At 43.8% G+C, this 16,950-nt stretch overlaps 1 protein-coding gene across 12 annotated transcripts in view; it reads right to left on the reverse strand.

Moving 5' to 3' along the window:
- Positions 1-548: 548 nt before the first annotated feature.
- Positions 549-16,950, reverse strand: part of RUFY3 (RUN and FYVE domain containing 3) — a 140,827-nt gene continuing 124,425 nt past the window's right edge. For 6 of the 12 annotated variants that reach the window (XM_043971160.1, XM_043971159.1, XM_043971164.1 and 3 more), the window contains 6 exons: positions 16,731-16,850; positions 14,831-14,930; positions 9,808-9,887; positions 6,840-6,867; positions 5,935-6,003; positions 549-3,451 (listed from right to left, as the gene is read on the reverse strand). In XM_043971160.1, coding sequence (XP_043827095.1) covers positions 3,308-3,451; positions 5,935-6,003; positions 6,840-6,867; positions 9,808-9,887; positions 14,831-14,930; positions 16,731-16,850 — 541 coding nt within the window. In that variant the 3' untranslated portion in view covers positions 549-3,307. Of the gene's footprint in view, positions 3,452-5,934; positions 6,004-6,839; positions 6,868-6,935; positions 7,142-9,807; positions 9,888-14,830; positions 14,931-16,730; positions 16,871-16,950 lie in introns of those variants that run through there. The other 6 variants (XR_006353581.1, XM_043971161.1, XM_043971168.1 and 3 more) reach the window with 6 other exon arrangements.

Raw genomic sequence — 16,950 nt, forward strand, 5'->3', positions numbered from 1 at the left:
GGTGCTTAATTGGGTAAAGACAATTCTGTGCCGCTGACATCTATTTATCAAAGGAGGAATAAGGAAAACGCTTAACTCAGAAGAGGGAAATATGCCCAATATTTTTTTCTTCGATATTGAGCAAGGCCTCCTGTGGGATAATGTATTCAAATTCATGAACTGCTATGTGGAAGGTGTAGTAAGCTGGGAGTTGTAACACTCTGATGAGTCTTCAAGACAAGAGGTACCAAACATGATATAATGGGATTGTATAAGTCTAGGGGAGCAAAGACAGTCCCTTCCGGACAGGTCACCTTTAAGGGCTTTGGGTTTATATTAATCTGTTCACAAAAACAAAGTAGCTTTTTATCCCATTTGCCCAAGGGTAAAATGATTATATATGTGAGTGAAGGTAAGTGGAGCGTTTTATCCTGTGACTTTAGGAAAAGAGACAACTCTGTCCAGAACACTGCCATAGTTAATTATAAAATGATTCTGAAAGCTTTCTGGTTAAGGGTGATCTTTCAAGTAGAAAAGGGATAGGAATGTAGCCAAGGAACAAACACCAATCAGGAAACATAATCGCCAAATAAATTTATTTAAGGACAAAATTCTTCTACAGCCTTCAAATTCAAGCAAGTCTAGGGAACACCCTTGAAGCCCACCCAGAACCTACATGAATCCTTGCTGCCAAAAGGAACCCTGAGATCTGACTGAGCCTGTGAGTTAGCTGACTTACAACGGTATTGCTGAGTCTACTAGACCAGAAGTGGAGAAAACCCCTCCCGGGGATTAGGCAATGAGCAGTTTTCATTCACACACACTGGAATATTGAAGGGCCAGCTTCATTCCTCTTCTAATAAGCTTCACTCCAGTTTTTGCAGCAATGACAGCCTCAACAACCTTCACGGCCAGCCCCCCCCAGGGGCCTACTCAGACACTCTGTTACTCTAAGACCATAAATGGCTACTTTTATTAGGAGCATTTGAGATCTTTGGATTTGGGGTCCTCGATCAAGCAGGTAGATCAATGAATGAAGGGAACAAGGGCAATTTGTTTAAAAAAAAGGAATTAAAATTTTTTTAAAGTTTATTTAGTCAGTGCAACTCTGATACACCTAATTGTCAAAATACTGGATTGGGGCGGGGAGGCAGATAGGGACATCAGTAATCCTTGGGTTTGCTTGTGGAGATAAAATTTTTTTCTACAAGAATCAGTTGGAGAGATTTAATCCAGAAGAGATTTTCAGAGTTTAGAAACTCAGAATAAACTGCTTCTGCACATAAAAGCAAGAATTTTCCTTTAGTTGTCAATTCATTTCATAAGGTCTTTTTAATGGGCACTACAGACCCTGCACTGGCAGCAGGTCATCTAATACAAAATGGAGCCAGATTAGACCTGTGGAGGGATGCAGGTCCCCCACCCCCACCACCCCTACGTATGGCAAGCCAACCCTTTATTGGAGATAATCTAACTTGGGGCAATTTGCTGCAAAGTTCAGGGGCTTCAGTCAATTCTGGATCTCCACTAGGCTGAACTAGGTGTCACATTCTGTATTTTAATTCTTCCAAAGAAAGGCAGTATTGCTAGTAATGCTAATCAGTTTGTTTCTTTAAAATATTGTACTAATAACCATCACCCAGATTCCATTAGGGGCTTTATTTAAAAAAAAAAATCAAAACAAAACCTCATTGAATAGATATAGGCCCTGAATGAGGAATTCACTACCTCCTTCTTAGGGCTGACAGATCCCATTCCCAAGAAGCCTAGACAGAAAATCGAGTAGTAATAAACACAAAGGGAGAAAAAAATCCTGGGCCAGTCTTCTCTTCCCTCAGTCATCTCAAATGCCAACCTTACCAAGCGGCACTGTTAGTTTTCTAAGGAATTTTCTTAACCCTCTTTAAAAAAATAACTACTCTTCTCAGACCGCATATCCTTTCTAGAAAATTGGATTTTTTTTTTTTAAAGCATCCCCGGACTAAGTTATTTCTCAAGCGTTCTAATTCCAAGTAGAATGTTCATTCTGCTTCTCAGACTGCAGATGACACAAGATCACCTAAATGCTCTAGCTCTCACAATTGTCCGACACATTTTCTACATGGAAAACATTCCACGCTCTACCTCCTTTCTACCAAGGGTTGCAGGACTACTGTCTCATCGAGCCATCAAATAAAGGGGACCACTAAGGCCAAACTCTTGTGTGCTCTTACAACATGTTTTATGTTTCTAAAACACTGGCCCAGCACAGAGAAAGGGACTCTCAGATCGGCTTGAAGTCACCGTTATTTCAGAGCCATTCACTCTCAGCTGTGAACAAATGAAATATGGGTTGAACCAAGGCTAGTTCTCTATTCCAGCTAAAGTCCTTGTACTTACCCTCCCTACACTTTTCAACTGATGCCTTTTCATTTTACCTTTGTTTCTGAATGGATCCCTCTCTTAGCCCTGGTGAGCGGTCCTCTATAACAAAGCTTAGGAAAGGAAAGCCAACAGTGTGACCTTTCACACTTATAGTCCCCACCTCCGTAAGGACTCCCCATAATTTCCAACCCCAACAGGTGTTGTTGAGGACACTGGAGTCAAATATCCTTTTTATGTGGGACTGGCTTTTTGAAATTAAGAGGTTGGCCGACAGGTGACTCCAGGGGAGGTAAGGATTTGGGGAATAAGATGTAGCCATATTCCTAACTTTATCCTCACTTTACTTTTGCTGTTCTGGCAGAAAGAATTTAGGCCAACAGCAGGAACCTCTTGGTGCTAAAAGTAGATTAAAGAAATCACCACCTTGTGCCAAGTACATTCAGAATATATAACCAGTATCCCTGAGGTCAAGTTCACAGTTTGACAAAGATGATTAGAGAATGGGAAAATGAACTCATCAGCATTTGGTGGTAGAAAAAGTGACCTTTATCATTTGCTCTTCCTTAGACCTGCCAATTCAACAGGTCTAAAGGAAGCTCGGCTGTCATACACGCTAAATCATGTTTCTCTTGTGGTTTGAACAATTCCTTCATGAAGTCACCCTAAGCTAATCCGATCATCTAAAGTAATTTTGTACAATAAATATACTCTTGGAGGGAGGGCCCTCTGGAGGAGACAGGAGAACCGAACTTTTATTTGTCATCACTTTGCGAGGAGGGAAGGCCGTCTGGGGCACTCCTAACACCTACCATCCCTGCCTGGCTTCCATGATTTCAAAGGCTCTTCCTCTCCAAGTCCCGGCTGATTCTAAGGTTTGGCCTGTGGTGCAATACCCTGACCCTTAGCCCAGGTGTACACCAGCCCCAGAAGAAGCAATCATCTGTCCCCATCCTGGTCCCCAGACTTAAGATGGGCTGACCGAGTACTGCTTCAACAGGAGGTCATGACAAGGGTTGCAAACTCGCTCGGGGTGGATGCTGGAAGGAAGCGGCAGCTCGCTGGCTGAGCAGGCCTCGCAGAAGGTGCCGCCGCAATTCTTGCACACGTTCTGAAACGGAGAGAGAGAAGATGGAGTTAAGACAACCAGAAATCAGGAGACAGAGGAATACTCCCAGGGTCCCCGATGCACACTACTGTAGTAGGAAGCACATTAGGGCCAGCTCGGTGGCACAGTGGATAAAGCACCGGCCCTGGAGTCATGAGTACCCCAGTTAAAATCCAGCCTCAGACATTTGACACTTACTAGCTGTGTGACCCTGGGCAAGTCACTTAACCCCAAATGCCCTGCAAGAAAACTAAAAAAGACCTTTATCAGGAAGCACATTACCTGATAGGTCCTGGCTATCCCACTACACTAGTAACTTGCCTTAGTTCCTCATCTGCAAAACGGGGACAACGACAGATGCATGTGCTTACCTGATGGGGCCGCTGGGGAAAGAGTCCTTCATAAACTTTAATATGCCATCTACAGAGGCAGTGTGGAGGAATGGAAAACCAGAGCCAGGGAGACCCAGCTTCAAGTCTTGTCTCTGACATATACTGGATGGTTGTGTGACCCTGGGCAAATCATTTAACCACTTAAAAGAACTGTATTTATTTCATTAAATATTTCCAAATCACATATAAAAAAAGTCTTTTTCTTTTTTGGGGGGCGGGGCAATGAGGGTTAAGTGACTTGCCCAGGGTCACACAGCTAGTAAGTATCAAGTGTCCGAGGCCAGATTTGAACTCAGGTCCTCCTGAATCCAGGGCTGGTGCTTTATTCACTGCACCACCTAGCTGCCCCCTTAACATTCTTCTAAAAAAAAAATTTGAATTTCAAATTCCCTCCCTCCTTCCCACCCCTTGAGATGACAAGTAACAGGACATGCAAATCACTTAACCTCTTAGCTCCCAAATAACTAGGAGTACCAGGTGACCACTGATGGTTCCTATATGGATGAAATGAGATCTGGCCCCAAACCAAGAGAACACCAAAGGTTTTATTTAGATGGTTAGAGGTGTTTAGCATGTTTATAATAAAAGTTGAGCACAGATGGTCCTATCATCTAATTAGTATCAATTTTCCATTATTATTTACACTAATAGCAACAAGCAGTAATACAGTGAAAAGAGGCAGTTAACTTTTTTATCTGGTCTTACACCTACTTATACCTCTCTAGATTAGGGGGATCTAATTATGTTTATCTTCAGCTAATGCTAAAATTAGCTTCCACTTCCTGAGCATACATCAACTAGTGAGGAAGGAAATGTTTGAGTTATCATGATCTGAAACTCAACACCTCCTTCAACGAGTTAAGTGACCCACTGGTGGCAAAACAGGCAACGTCCAAACCAGGATTTAGAATTGTATGTCCTGGCTTTTTCCATAACAATCTACATCTCTTAAAAAAAATATATATCTTTTAAGAAAGAAAATTAAAAAAAAAACTGGGTTATGGTCAGTAGCTGGCCTGAAGACTATTTTTTTGTTTGTTTTTGCGAGACAATGAGGGTTAAGTGACTTGCCCAGGGTCACACAGCTATTAAGTGTCTGAGGCTGGATTTGAACTCAGGTCCTCCTGAATCCAGGGCCAGTGCTTTTATCCACTGCACCACCTAGCTGCCCCCTAGCCTGATCACTTTTAGCAATGACTTAGAGGAAGGCATAGAATGAATTGCTATCAAATTTAAAGACTATCCAAATTTGGAGCTAGGAGGGACAGCAAAGCCAGATTCCCAAAAGACCCAAAGCCTAGAACAAAGGACTGATTATGAGATAAAATTTAATTTTGAATGCCTTCCTGAATCCAATGTAATGAAATCCAACAGAAAGAAATATTAAGTTTAACACTTGGTCCCTGCCCCGCCCCCCCCCCCCAAAAAAACCACCCACCACTCGCTCCTTGTATTAGGGGAACAGTTTGTATGAAAAAGATCTGGGAGTTTTAATGGATTGCAAGGTCAGTGTTGCCCATGATGTTTGAGCCCCCTCCCCCCCAGTAATGTGATCTCATCTGCACGGAGAATAGAGGCATGGGGAGCCAAGTGCTCTGGTGAGACATCTGAAGGGATGTGCTGAGTTCTAGGCTCCAAAGAAAAGACATCAGTGGTTGGAAGAGTATCCAGGTGGGTGACTGATGGGCGAAACACCTTGAGATCACACTGTGTGAAGACTGGATAAAGGAATTGGGGAGTAGGCTTACACGAGGGAAGAGAAGACTCAGGATGGACATTATAGTTGTCATCTGGTATCTTAAGAGGAGATCAGACTGGCTCTTCTTGGCAGAAATTAGAAGGGGTAGAAGGTACCCAGGCACAGACTTTGGCTTAGAGTAAGAAAAATCTCTTAAACGTTAGATCTGTTCAAAAGTAAAGTGGGTTTGGTCAGGAAAACATGAGGTCTCTCTTTTCATTGGAAGATCCCAAGCAGACTCTGGGGAAGCACACATTAGGGGCCCTGGTTGATCCCAGATGTCTTCCCCAAACTCTGAAGTGCAAGCGAGTGAGTCATCAGGGCAAGATGCCCAATCCTCCCTGAGAGGTTATTACCTTGGACATGCTGCCCTCCTCATGGCACAGCTGACACCTCTGTGGCATTACCAACTGGGACGGCTGATCCTAAGACACCAATACGGACAGCTGGTTAGTCATTCTCTAACGTTCCCTGCTCTCCTTCCACCGGCTGTTCCTGCTTTCTGACTGGCCCCTCTACTAAGACTCAGACTAGCCAAGGTGAGATTTACAACAAGGGTGGTTGTAAGGATCAAATGAAAAGCTATGTGGAATGTGCCATAACACATACACCACCATATAAAATGCCAGCTCTCTCTCTCTCTCTCTCTCTCTCTCTTTTTGGGGGGGCAATGAGGGTCAAATGACTTGCCCAGAGTCACACAGCTAGTAAGTGTCAAATGTCTGAGGCCAGATTTGAACTCAGGTCCTCCTGAATCCAGGGTCGGTGCTCTATCCACTGCGTCACCTAGCTGCCCCTCTCCAGCTCATTTTACAGATGAGGAAATTGAGGCAAGTAGAGTTTAGTGACCTGCCCAGGGTTACACAGCTATTGAGTGTCTAGTGAGGCCAGATTTGAACTCATGAAGAGGGGTCTTCATTACTCAAGGCTCGGTGCTCTATCCACCGGGCCACCTAGCTACCCTCCATGTTGTTAATAAATAAATAATATAAACAGAAATGGTAAATATACTAAGAGCGCCAGAGATGCCACCAACACATGACGTCCGCAGGGTTGATGGGCCAGCTGTAACTGGTTAAGTGAGAGGAACGCATCTTGCTTTTGGCTGCAGTCTGTAAGCCTGACTCGGTGCAGCGACACTATGCCCACGGTGGGCTGAAGCCCCGTGTCCGCCTCCCACACCATCTCACTTTCTAGCTGGATCTAGTCCAGCCCGCAGGGGTTGCGAAAGGCTCTCCATGGTCAAGAAAAGAAGGGTTACCTGCTGATCGTCAGAGGGAGGCTGCAGTCTAGAAAGGAAGAAACCCAAAGGGGGAGTCAGTAAAACATCACCCACATCTGGGCAGATGAGAAGAGCTCAGAAATCAAGGACAGACTGTGGTCCCTTCAGGCTGGTGTCTACTGGGCGTCTCGGTCCTAATTTCACCCACAGAGCAGCAGCGTTGGTGGCTCCCTCCGTGGCTAAGACCGACGGGTGGAACGTGGGCCTCTATCTGAGCCGATGGCTGGTTCCCTTTCTATTCCATCCTTCTCTCCCAACAGCAGGACTGGTTTTCTGTTGAACTACGGAACATTAAAGCTGAGAGCGATCTCGGAGACTATTTGATCCAACTCCCTTATTTAAAAATGAGGAAACTGAGGCCCAGAGAGGAGTCATGATCTAGTTAAGGACAAAGAGCCAACTAATGGCAAAGGCAGGATTAGAATCTGGGTCGCCTCACTTGCTTATTTGAGATTGACTGCCTCCTGTTCTCCCCTGAGAGGCCAGTCCCGGGCTCCTACCTCCCATTCAAGGCCCTTGGACAAGTCACCTGCCTTGGATACTGTTTCTCCTGGCAGCAAAAGACATAGAAAATAATGAGAAGAAACACAGTGGATAAGGGAGGAAAGTGAGGAGGGTATCGAAATAATTGGAGAAAAGAGGGAATCTGAGGAGGAAAATTTTATTTAATCTAAAAAAGCTAGCAGCCAATTTTCCTATCACCTGCTTTTCTATTTTCCATCCTAGAAAACATATTTTAACACAAGAAAAACAAGTGTCAATGGATACATAAATAGGATAATTGTACTTTAAAATAAAATTTTCATCCCACTAAATGCTATTTTCTTTGCTTCATGGATAAAAAAAAAAATGCACTGAAACAGTAGACCAACCTTCGTCCTTCCAAAGATCTTTACAGTTCTGGTCATATAGTTCTTGTGTTTATCCTGGCAAGTAGACTCCCAAGTATTTTATATTGGCCACAGTTATTTATTTATTTATTTATTTATTTATTTATTTATTTATTTATTTATTTTTTTGCGGGGCAATGGGGGTTAAGTGACTTGCCCAGGGTCACACAGCTAGTAAGTGTCAAGTGTCTGAGGCCGGATTTGAACTCAGGTACTCCTGAATCCAGGGCCGGTGCTTTATCCACTACGCCACCTAGCTGCCCCCCCACAGTTATTTATTTTTGCGGGGCAATGAGGGTTAAGTGACTTGCCCAGGATCACACAGCTAGTAAGTGTCAAGTATCTGAGGCTGGATTTGAACTCAGGTCCTCCTGAATCCAGGGCTAGTGCCTTATCTACTATACCACCTAGCTGCTCAGATTTTTTTTGTTTGTTTTTTTAGTGAGGCAACTGGGGTTAAGCAACTTGCCCAGGATCACACAGCTAGTAAGTGTCAAGTGTCTGAGGCTGGATTTGAACTCAGGTACTCCTGACTCCAGGGCTGGTGCTCTATCCACTGCGCCACCTAGCTGCCCCATTGCTCTAACAAATACATTATCAAAATAATGAATGATGCATAAATAGAATAATTTTACTTTAAAAAAAATTATCATCCCACTGAATGCTAAGGGGTCATCAAGACCCTTCCCAAGGTTTCCATCAAAAATTCTGTTATCTGACCTCAAAAGAAAGGAAAGCATTTCATCAGCAAAAGATCTAAGACCCCGCTCATCAGTGATTCTGAGTGAGAATGAAATGAGGATGAGCGGGATCTAGGTTTGCTGGGGCAGCTAGAGAACTGGGGCTGGAGTCAGTGCCTTAAATACTTACAGGTTGTGGGACCCAGGGCAAGTCACTTCACCTGCTTGCCTCAGTCTCCCCAACTGTAAAACATGGGGATAATAGCACCTGCCCCCCAGAGTTGATGTGAGCTAGTAGAGTGCCTGACACATAGTAGACCTTTTATAAATGCTGGCTGTTTTTATCATGATTATTACTGAAGTTCTCAATCAGATTGGACCCCAACGTGGATATCCTTATTTTGGGCTTGGCATATACTTTGGGTCCCCTTGGGGGACAGAATAAAGGCCCTTCCAAATTCCTTTTCAATTCTTCAGAGCTGGACATCTAAAGGCTTCCAAAGGCAGTGTGAGATTAAGATTCTGAGGAGGCTCACTTAGGGCTAGTTCTAAGGACCCCCAGAATCAGCCTGGACTCTGGGTACAGCCTGGCGCCTCTGGGCGATCCTCTTCCCACAGGGCTGTTTTCACTCCAGATGACAAGACTATTCTATAGACTAAAGAAAGGACAAGAGAGAGGGGAAAAACACAAACCCTGGGCAAGAATAAGCATCATCTATTCTGTAACTTTGTCCTTTTGCCTTCTTTTTATATTCCTGACTGGCCCATGGGCTCGCAGAAAGCACAACCACAGTTTCTAAGTACAGGACAGTCATGAGAAGCTGGCCCTGCCCTCTCCATCCTCACCCCCCAATACAGAACCCATATGCCTTTTGGTGTCGAAGAAGACGGAAAGCCAAGAGAACAGAGCCATTCTAGAGAGCTGAAGAGAAAGGAGGGAAGGGGGCACATGGTGTCTGACAAGTCACTTCACCTATCTAGTGGGCAACAATGGCAGGCCCTGAGAAGCCCCAAATGCTCCTGCTCAGTTTCAACCCGACACCTACTGAAGGTCCTTGTTGAGCTCTTTGGGGACAGACATAAAAATAAGCCCAGAAGCAAAGTGAGGCGACAAATAAGTTGCCTTCTTGCCTCCTAGAGCAGTCAAGGGGTGTTTGGTATGAGCCCTGAGGCCCAGGGGCAGAAGGGGGATGTCCCGGGGACCAGCTCAAGCCATTCTTGTAAGATTATTATTTATTCCCCGCATCTCCAAAATGATTTTCTGGCCTATAAACATGAACACAAAGGTCAGTTCCTGGTTTATTCCAAGAAGAACTATGAACAGACTCTCCCACCCCCAACCCCCATTAAAGTAGAGTTTTGTAATTTAGTCAATACTTGGTAGGGAGAATTGTGTGGCCTTCTTCCAAGGGCTTTTTTAGTTGATCATTTTCCTCTTGGATTTTATGCTTCCCGTCCTGCCAAAAGAAAATAGCCCAATTTACCAATTAATCAGGACAGTACCCAGTGCTGCTGAAGACCTTTCTTATTTTCCCCATGTGCCCTTAGCCTGAGTATGAATCAAACTAGCTTAGGGCAGAAATCCAACCTCCAAGAATGAGCTCTCCAGAGCAGGGGCCCATCTATACCTTGTGCTCAGCTGTGGCAATATTCTGACAAATTATTCTATCATATTTTGTATCGACTGAGAGCAGGTTCTTTGTTGGTCCCTTTAGATTCAAATAAATTAAAATAATAAAACCCACTTTTAATAAAATACAATAATAAAAATAAAACAAACAATAAAATTAATATATATACATATATATATACATTTTAAAAATAACAAAAATGCTTTCATCCATTTATTTATTTTTGGGTGGGACAATGAGGGTTAAGTGGCTTGCCCAGGGTCACACAGCTAGTAAGTGTCAAGTGTCTGAGGCCGGATTTGAACTCAGGCCCTCCTGAATCCAGAGAGGGAGGCTTTATCCACTGTGCCACCTAGCTGCCCCACTAAAAACACTTTTAAAGGTAACACAGTGCCTACCTCCTATTTCAGAGGAAAGGCTTGGGGATGCAACCACCTCCCTGGTGCCAAAAACTGGAATAAAAGGGCAGGGGTCTTATATGGCTGGCCTTCTTCCCAAGTGAACCCCACTACATACTCAGCAGGCAAAGCAATGTGGGGAAATGCAAAGAGGCTGCGCAAAGACAAGAGATACTTGGGATTAAAGCCCATCTCTGATACTCAGTAGCGATGTGACCATGGGCATTGCATTTTTAAGTCTCTGAGCACTTAGTTTCCTCATTTATAAAATGGAAGGGAAAAAACATTTATCGAGCGCTTACTGTATACAAGGCACTAGACTAAGCACTGGAGACAAAATAAGGAATAGCAAAAAGGGGATAAGAATGTGCAGCCCCTACCCCATAGGGTTATCATGAGGTTCAAATGAGTTAATGTACACAAGGGGCTCTGGAAACCTTAGAGTACTAAATAAATCTCAATAATCATCGGGTGATTAAACAATATTTGTGAAGTCCTTACCATGTGCCAAGGACTATATAACTAGTGGTGCTAGGGAGACAGACAAACATGAAGCATCCACCCTAATGGAGCCTCTTCTGTATTGAGGGAGCAAACATTCACCTGTGAGTATGAATGCAAGGTAATTGACAAAGCAAGGCTGGTTGGGAGGGAAGAAGAGGCAGCAGCACCTGGAGGTAGGCCTCCTTTGATCAGGTAAGAATAATGTTACTATTGCTTTCCATGGCTCTGCCTCCCTTTCAGATTCTTACACTTACATGACTGGGGTTTTCCCCCTTTGATAAATATGAAGGATCAATAATAAAAAGTTCCAATTGGCTTTTTTGCAAAAGAATGGCTACCACAGGTAAGGCTGTGCCCAGGGTTACCTATACCTTTGCCTGCCTTTGGATACAAGGATGTCCAAATATGGATCTATGGTCAAGTATAAATTTTTTTTTTGGGTGAGGCAATTGGGGTTAAGTGACTTGCCCAGGGTCACACAGCTAGTAAGTGTCAAGGGTCTGAGGCCGGATTTGAACTCGGGTCCTCCCAAATCCAGGGCCGGTGCTCTATCCACTGCACCACCTAGCTGCCCCTTTAAAATTATTTTTAATGTATTGTCTTTTCTTTCTTTCTTTTTTTTTTTTTTTGGTGGGGCCATGAGGGTTAAGTGACTTGCCCAGGGTCACACATCTAGTAAGTGTCAAGTGTCTGAGACTGGATTTGAACTCAGGTCCTCCTGAACCCAGGGCCGGTGCTTTATCCACTGTGCCACCTAGCTGCCCCCTTAGCGCCTTTTATCTTGTTACAGATTCTTAAGCAAAATATATTTCTACACTGGTCACCTCACAATCCTTCCCTTCTCTATCAGGAGGTGGGTAGCATACTTAGTCACAAGTCCTCTGGAATCATGGTTAGTCATTATGCTATTCTGAGTTCTGAAGTCTCACAGTTGATCATAATTACAAAATTGCTGTTACTGTATACAATATACTGCTGGTTCTGTTCACTTCACTTTGCATCAGTTCATCCACCCCCTTCATCTTTTTTTCCAGTACAATAATATTCCATCACCTTCATATACCACAACTTGTTCAGCCATTCCCTATAACTGATGGGCACAGCCCTGATTTCCAATTCTTTGTCACCATAAAAAAAGCTGCTATAATTGTTTTTGTGCATCCTTAGAGTTTGTTTTGCTTGGGAATAATCCTTCTCTTAATCTATTCTCCCTTTTAATAACCTTTTTCCCTTCTCCTTTTTCCTCTTGTTACTCCATTGAGTGAAATGTATTTCTGTACACCCAAGAGAGTGTGTGTGTGTGTGTGTGTGTGTGTGTGTGTGTGTGTGTGTGTGTGTGTGTGTTTACCCTTCCCTCTGGTTTGGATGACACCAAGATTCAAATCTCATCCATTCCTCCCACCTCTGTGTTTGGGTGGCCTTCTTACTGGCACATCCTGAGAATTTTTCTTAACTTTCCTCTCTTTCACCCTCATGTATTATTCCTCTCGCTCACTCTTCCCTTTCTGTTAAGATCATAAATGTATAACAGAATCACTCCCAAGCCCTCTGTCTAAATACCTTCCATGACCCTTGATGATGATAGGATTTTGAAGGGTTAAATGTATCATTCCTACATATTGGAATGCAAACAAGTTCATCTTTGTCAGTCACTTGATTGATTGATTGTTCATTAGTTCTTACCATTTTCCTTTGTCCTGACTACTGCGCTTACATTTCAAAGCTTCTATACAAACTCTGGTCTTGTTATCAGGAATTCTTTGATTTCCTCTATTACATGAAAGGTCTATTTTTTTTCCTGTGTGAGATAATACTCAGTTTTGCTAGGTAAGTTACCACTGGTTGTAAGGTTGTATCTTCTGCCTTCTGGAATACTGAACCCTAAGCCCTCCAATCTTCTATAGTGGTGGCTGATAAACTGTGTGATCCTGACAGTGGCTCCTCCAGCTGCTTGCAATATTTCTTCTTTGACCTGGAAGCTCTGGATTTTGACCAGAATATTCTTTTTTTTTTTTTTTGGTTTTTGGGTGAGGCAATGGGGGTTAAGTGACTTGCACAGGGTCACACAGCTAGTAAGTGTCAAGGGTCTGAGGTTGGATTTGAACTCAGGTCCTCCTGAATCCAGGGCCGGTGCTCCATCCACTGCGCCACCTAGCTGCCCCCTAAGTTCTTTTCAAAAATCTTGCTTCATCTCTTCCAAGAATTCGAATTGAATTTGTGCCCAAGCTGTGTTTTCCTCCAAGGCTTTACATGTGAATGTTTTGGAGTCACTCTTTTCTGAGTTTGTATCTTCAGAGTTCCAGTCACTGTAAAAGCTTTTTTGTTTGTTTGTTTGTTTTGTTTTTTTGCGGGGCAATGAGAGTTAAGTGACTTGCCCAGGGTCACATAGCCAGCAAGTGTCAAGTGTCTGAAGCTGGATTTGAACTCAGGTCCTCCTGAATCCAGGGCTGGTGCTTTATCCACCGTATCACCTAGCTGCCCCCTGTAATAGCTTTTTATGGTGGGACTCTTTTTTTTTTTTTCCTGCTCATTCTTCCTGACTTTGGATTTCATGTTAAAGCCAGGCTCTATTCACTTCTGGAGGGAGTGTCCAAGTTTGTCTTCCTGCTGCTTTCTTGGGGTATGGAGTATTGTTATTCCAGTCTCAGGAGAGCTGAGGCTGGGGACCTGCAAGCTCTCAATGGTCCCTATGTGATCTGATCCAGGGCAAAGTCTGATTTCTGTCCCCCTGATCCAAGCTCTACCGGTTCCTGACCTGGGTTTGGGACTGAGCAGAGACCCGTGGGTTTCCTGAGTTTGGCGTTCCAGCAGACTGCTGTTGGACCTGGCCACTGTCTGCCATCTGGAAAGCTCTGTTGGATCAGTAACAGAACCATCAGCTCCCCTTTAATGCAAAATTCCTGCCCTCGTCCTGCAGCAAGAAGCTGGAACTGAAACCTCTGAGGTCTGGAGTCCAAACCACACAGTGGCTGCTTTCTTCCAAACCTGTTCCTTACTCAGTATACAGCCTAAGGCGCCCAACTATTCCTCATTCTGAAATGAGAGCCCTCCCTGGGTCACTGACCCAGAATGCTGCACCTGGGACCCCTCCATGGCTTGCTTCTCTCCATTCTTCGGAATACTCTTTTCTTTTTCTTTTTCTTTCTTTTTTTTTGAGTGAGGCAATTGGGGTTAAGTGACTTGCCCAGGGTCACACAGCTAGTAAGTGTTAAGTGTCTGAGGCCGGATTTGAACCCAGGTACTCCTGACTCCAGGGCCGGTGCTCCATCCACTGTGCCACCTAGCTGCCCCCCCGGAATACTCTTTGTGACACACTCCTGGTCAATTCCCACCCCCTGTGCAGGCAGACCCCTGTTTTCTTATGCCAGCTTGACTTGGGAAAATGACTCACTGATTTTCTTTCTTTTTTGATTTCTTGACAAGGATTTAGTACAATATATTTCTTAGATCTCTCTGGCATAGTAATGGACACTTCTTCCTAACTTATCATGTTTTTAAAATGGGAAACACCTCTGGGAAAGAAAATAAAACACTATAATAATGAAGACACAGGTCTCTAAATGCCCCAGAGGAGCACGTTCACACAGAGCATCACCAGCTTCATGCTGCAGAGATGAAGAGGACCCAGACAGCAATGGAATAATCCTCCATGGAAAGATTCTGAAGGGTGGGCCGAAGAGATGAATAACTTATCTGTGCTCTCTTCAAGCTCAAGGCCGTAAGAGAAAAGTTGGTGACTCTGACTAGGTACACTGCAAGACACCCCCTCCTCTGCCTGGACTCCCCCCAGCCCCACTGAGAGCTTCTTAAAGGCTAAACTGACATGGTTAAAAAGCTAAAAGATGAGGCTGTCGCTACAGGTATTACCATTTTGGGCTCTGCCTTCGGTGGGGTTTTCTCTGGAGCATGCTGACTATCTTGTAGTCTTCTTTCTCTTTCCCGTTTCAGCTCTAGCTCAAGCTGGCTCCTGGCAGAAAAGGAGAGAAAGATTAGGAGGAGAAGACTGGGTTTCTGTAGAAAGAAGATGAACCCATCAACCCCCCCCCAAACCCCTAAAGATTAAATATCTTGTTCACCTAACCAAAAAAAGGAACCCCAAAACTTTTCCCTCTATCTTTTCTTTCTTTTTCTTTTTTTGGTGAGGCAATTGGGGTTAAGTGACTTGCCTAGGGTCACACAGCTGGTAAGTGTTAAGCGTCTGAGGCTGGATTTGAACTCAGGTCCTCCTGAATCCAGGGCCAGAGCTCTATCCACCGTGCCACCTAGCTGCACCTAACTTTTCTACAATGAAAAAGAGACTTCCCTCCCAACATTCACATAGTTTTAAAATGAACACATTTCCCCTTAAAGTGAGAAATTTATCATTTAGAAATGATGTTTTCAGGGTATAGGGAATAAACCAATCAATTCAAGTGTGTGCTAGGATTTAGACTTAAAAAAAATTCTTGGTTTCAAAAAAAAGTGTACTGACTCTTTCTCTCAAATTACAATCAGTACAAAAGACTTGCCATTAGCTGGTTTTGTCTAATCATAGATTCTAGGGAGTAAAAAGTGATGGGAGACACATGACAGTGGATCTGTGAGAAATTGCTATACAAAATTGCTAAATAACAGGAAGCAATAAGACAATTATGAACATAATTTAGTCTTTCTTTAATGATCCAAAAGGCACTCTGGGATCTCTAAGGGCTTCAGGGCTACCAGGGAACATTATCAAGGGGTAGAAAATGGAGAGGATGCTGATGTTACGGTTCCTAAAATGCTCGATAAAAGAGCTTATAACTCAAGGCTATAAAAATACTAGAGAGAACAGGCACGTCATCCGATACAAAAATGTCATAGTTTCACTTTGTAATAAAAATCCTTTTTCTTCGAATTCTTATGAATTAAAAAAAAATGTGTTGTGTTAATGGGTACAACTCAGTCCTTTGAGATTCTTTTTTTGTTTTGTTTTGGTTTTTGTGCAGCAATGAGGGTTAAGTGACTTGCCCAGGGTCACACAGCTAGTATGTGTTAAGAGTCTGAGGCTGGATTTGAACTCAGGTCCTCCTGAATCCAGGGCTGGTGCTTTACCCACTGTGCCACTTAGCTGCCCTTTGAGATTCTTATATTCCCGTCCTTCTAGTGTTAATTTGGCGTCTATAAGCTTTCGAATTATTTTGTTCAATGCATTTCACTATGATTGGTTTCCTTTGTTATCCTGTGTATTTAATTTTTTTGCAATATGAACAATATTCTGAGAAGAGGTCTAGAAGCCTCACCAAGCTCCACCAGTGAGGCTTCACCCCAATGCCAAGTGGGGGGAAAAAAGGTTAAAATCCCTTCTACAATAGCATGTAGGCCTTTTCAGTGACCTATGATAAGAAAATATTGTTCCCATAGCTTCATTTCATATCATTAAGAGAACTTTTTCTTAAAGGAATCGATCCCCAAGACCACCATACGCCAATTATCCCAAGTTAATTATATAGTTCACAACACTGGCCAGAGCCAAAACTGAGACTCCCATTGTATTCCCAAATCTGTCTCTGACACACTTCTGGTTCTAGGAATGTAAATGACTCAGCTTATCTTTTCTTATCTGTCTTTGATGTCCAGTGTTGCTGGCTAGAGGCTGGATGAACAAAGAATGCTGAAGTCTCCTGAACTTGGAGAAAGACCCTCCATCACTCTTCCACCTCCCCGCCCCCCCCCCCCCACCCTGCCTTGCCATTGAGTTCCCAAGGACCACCCTTCCAACCCCATGGCTCCAGAGCCCTCTCTTCACCGCTGCCTGAGGAGCGCCTCCACTTCCAGCTGCAAACTGTTGATCTTGTCCCCAAAGTCCTGCTTGAAAAGGCGGTTGTCCTCCTCGGCAGACTGGCGGCCTCGCTCAGCCTGGCGCAATCTGGGTGTGAGCCACATGAACTTAGATAAAAAACAAAAGCCATGGTGGGGAGGAAGACCAAGCATAGACCACAAAATAAAAAACAACCCAGAGAGAGAAA

The sequence above is a fragment of the Dromiciops gliroides genome, chromosome 6, assembly GCF_019393635.1.
Source record: "Dromiciops gliroides isolate mDroGli1 chromosome 6, mDroGli1.pri, whole genome shotgun sequence".
NCBI classification, from domain to species: Eukaryota; Metazoa; Chordata; class Mammalia; order Microbiotheria; family Microbiotheriidae; genus Dromiciops; species Dromiciops gliroides.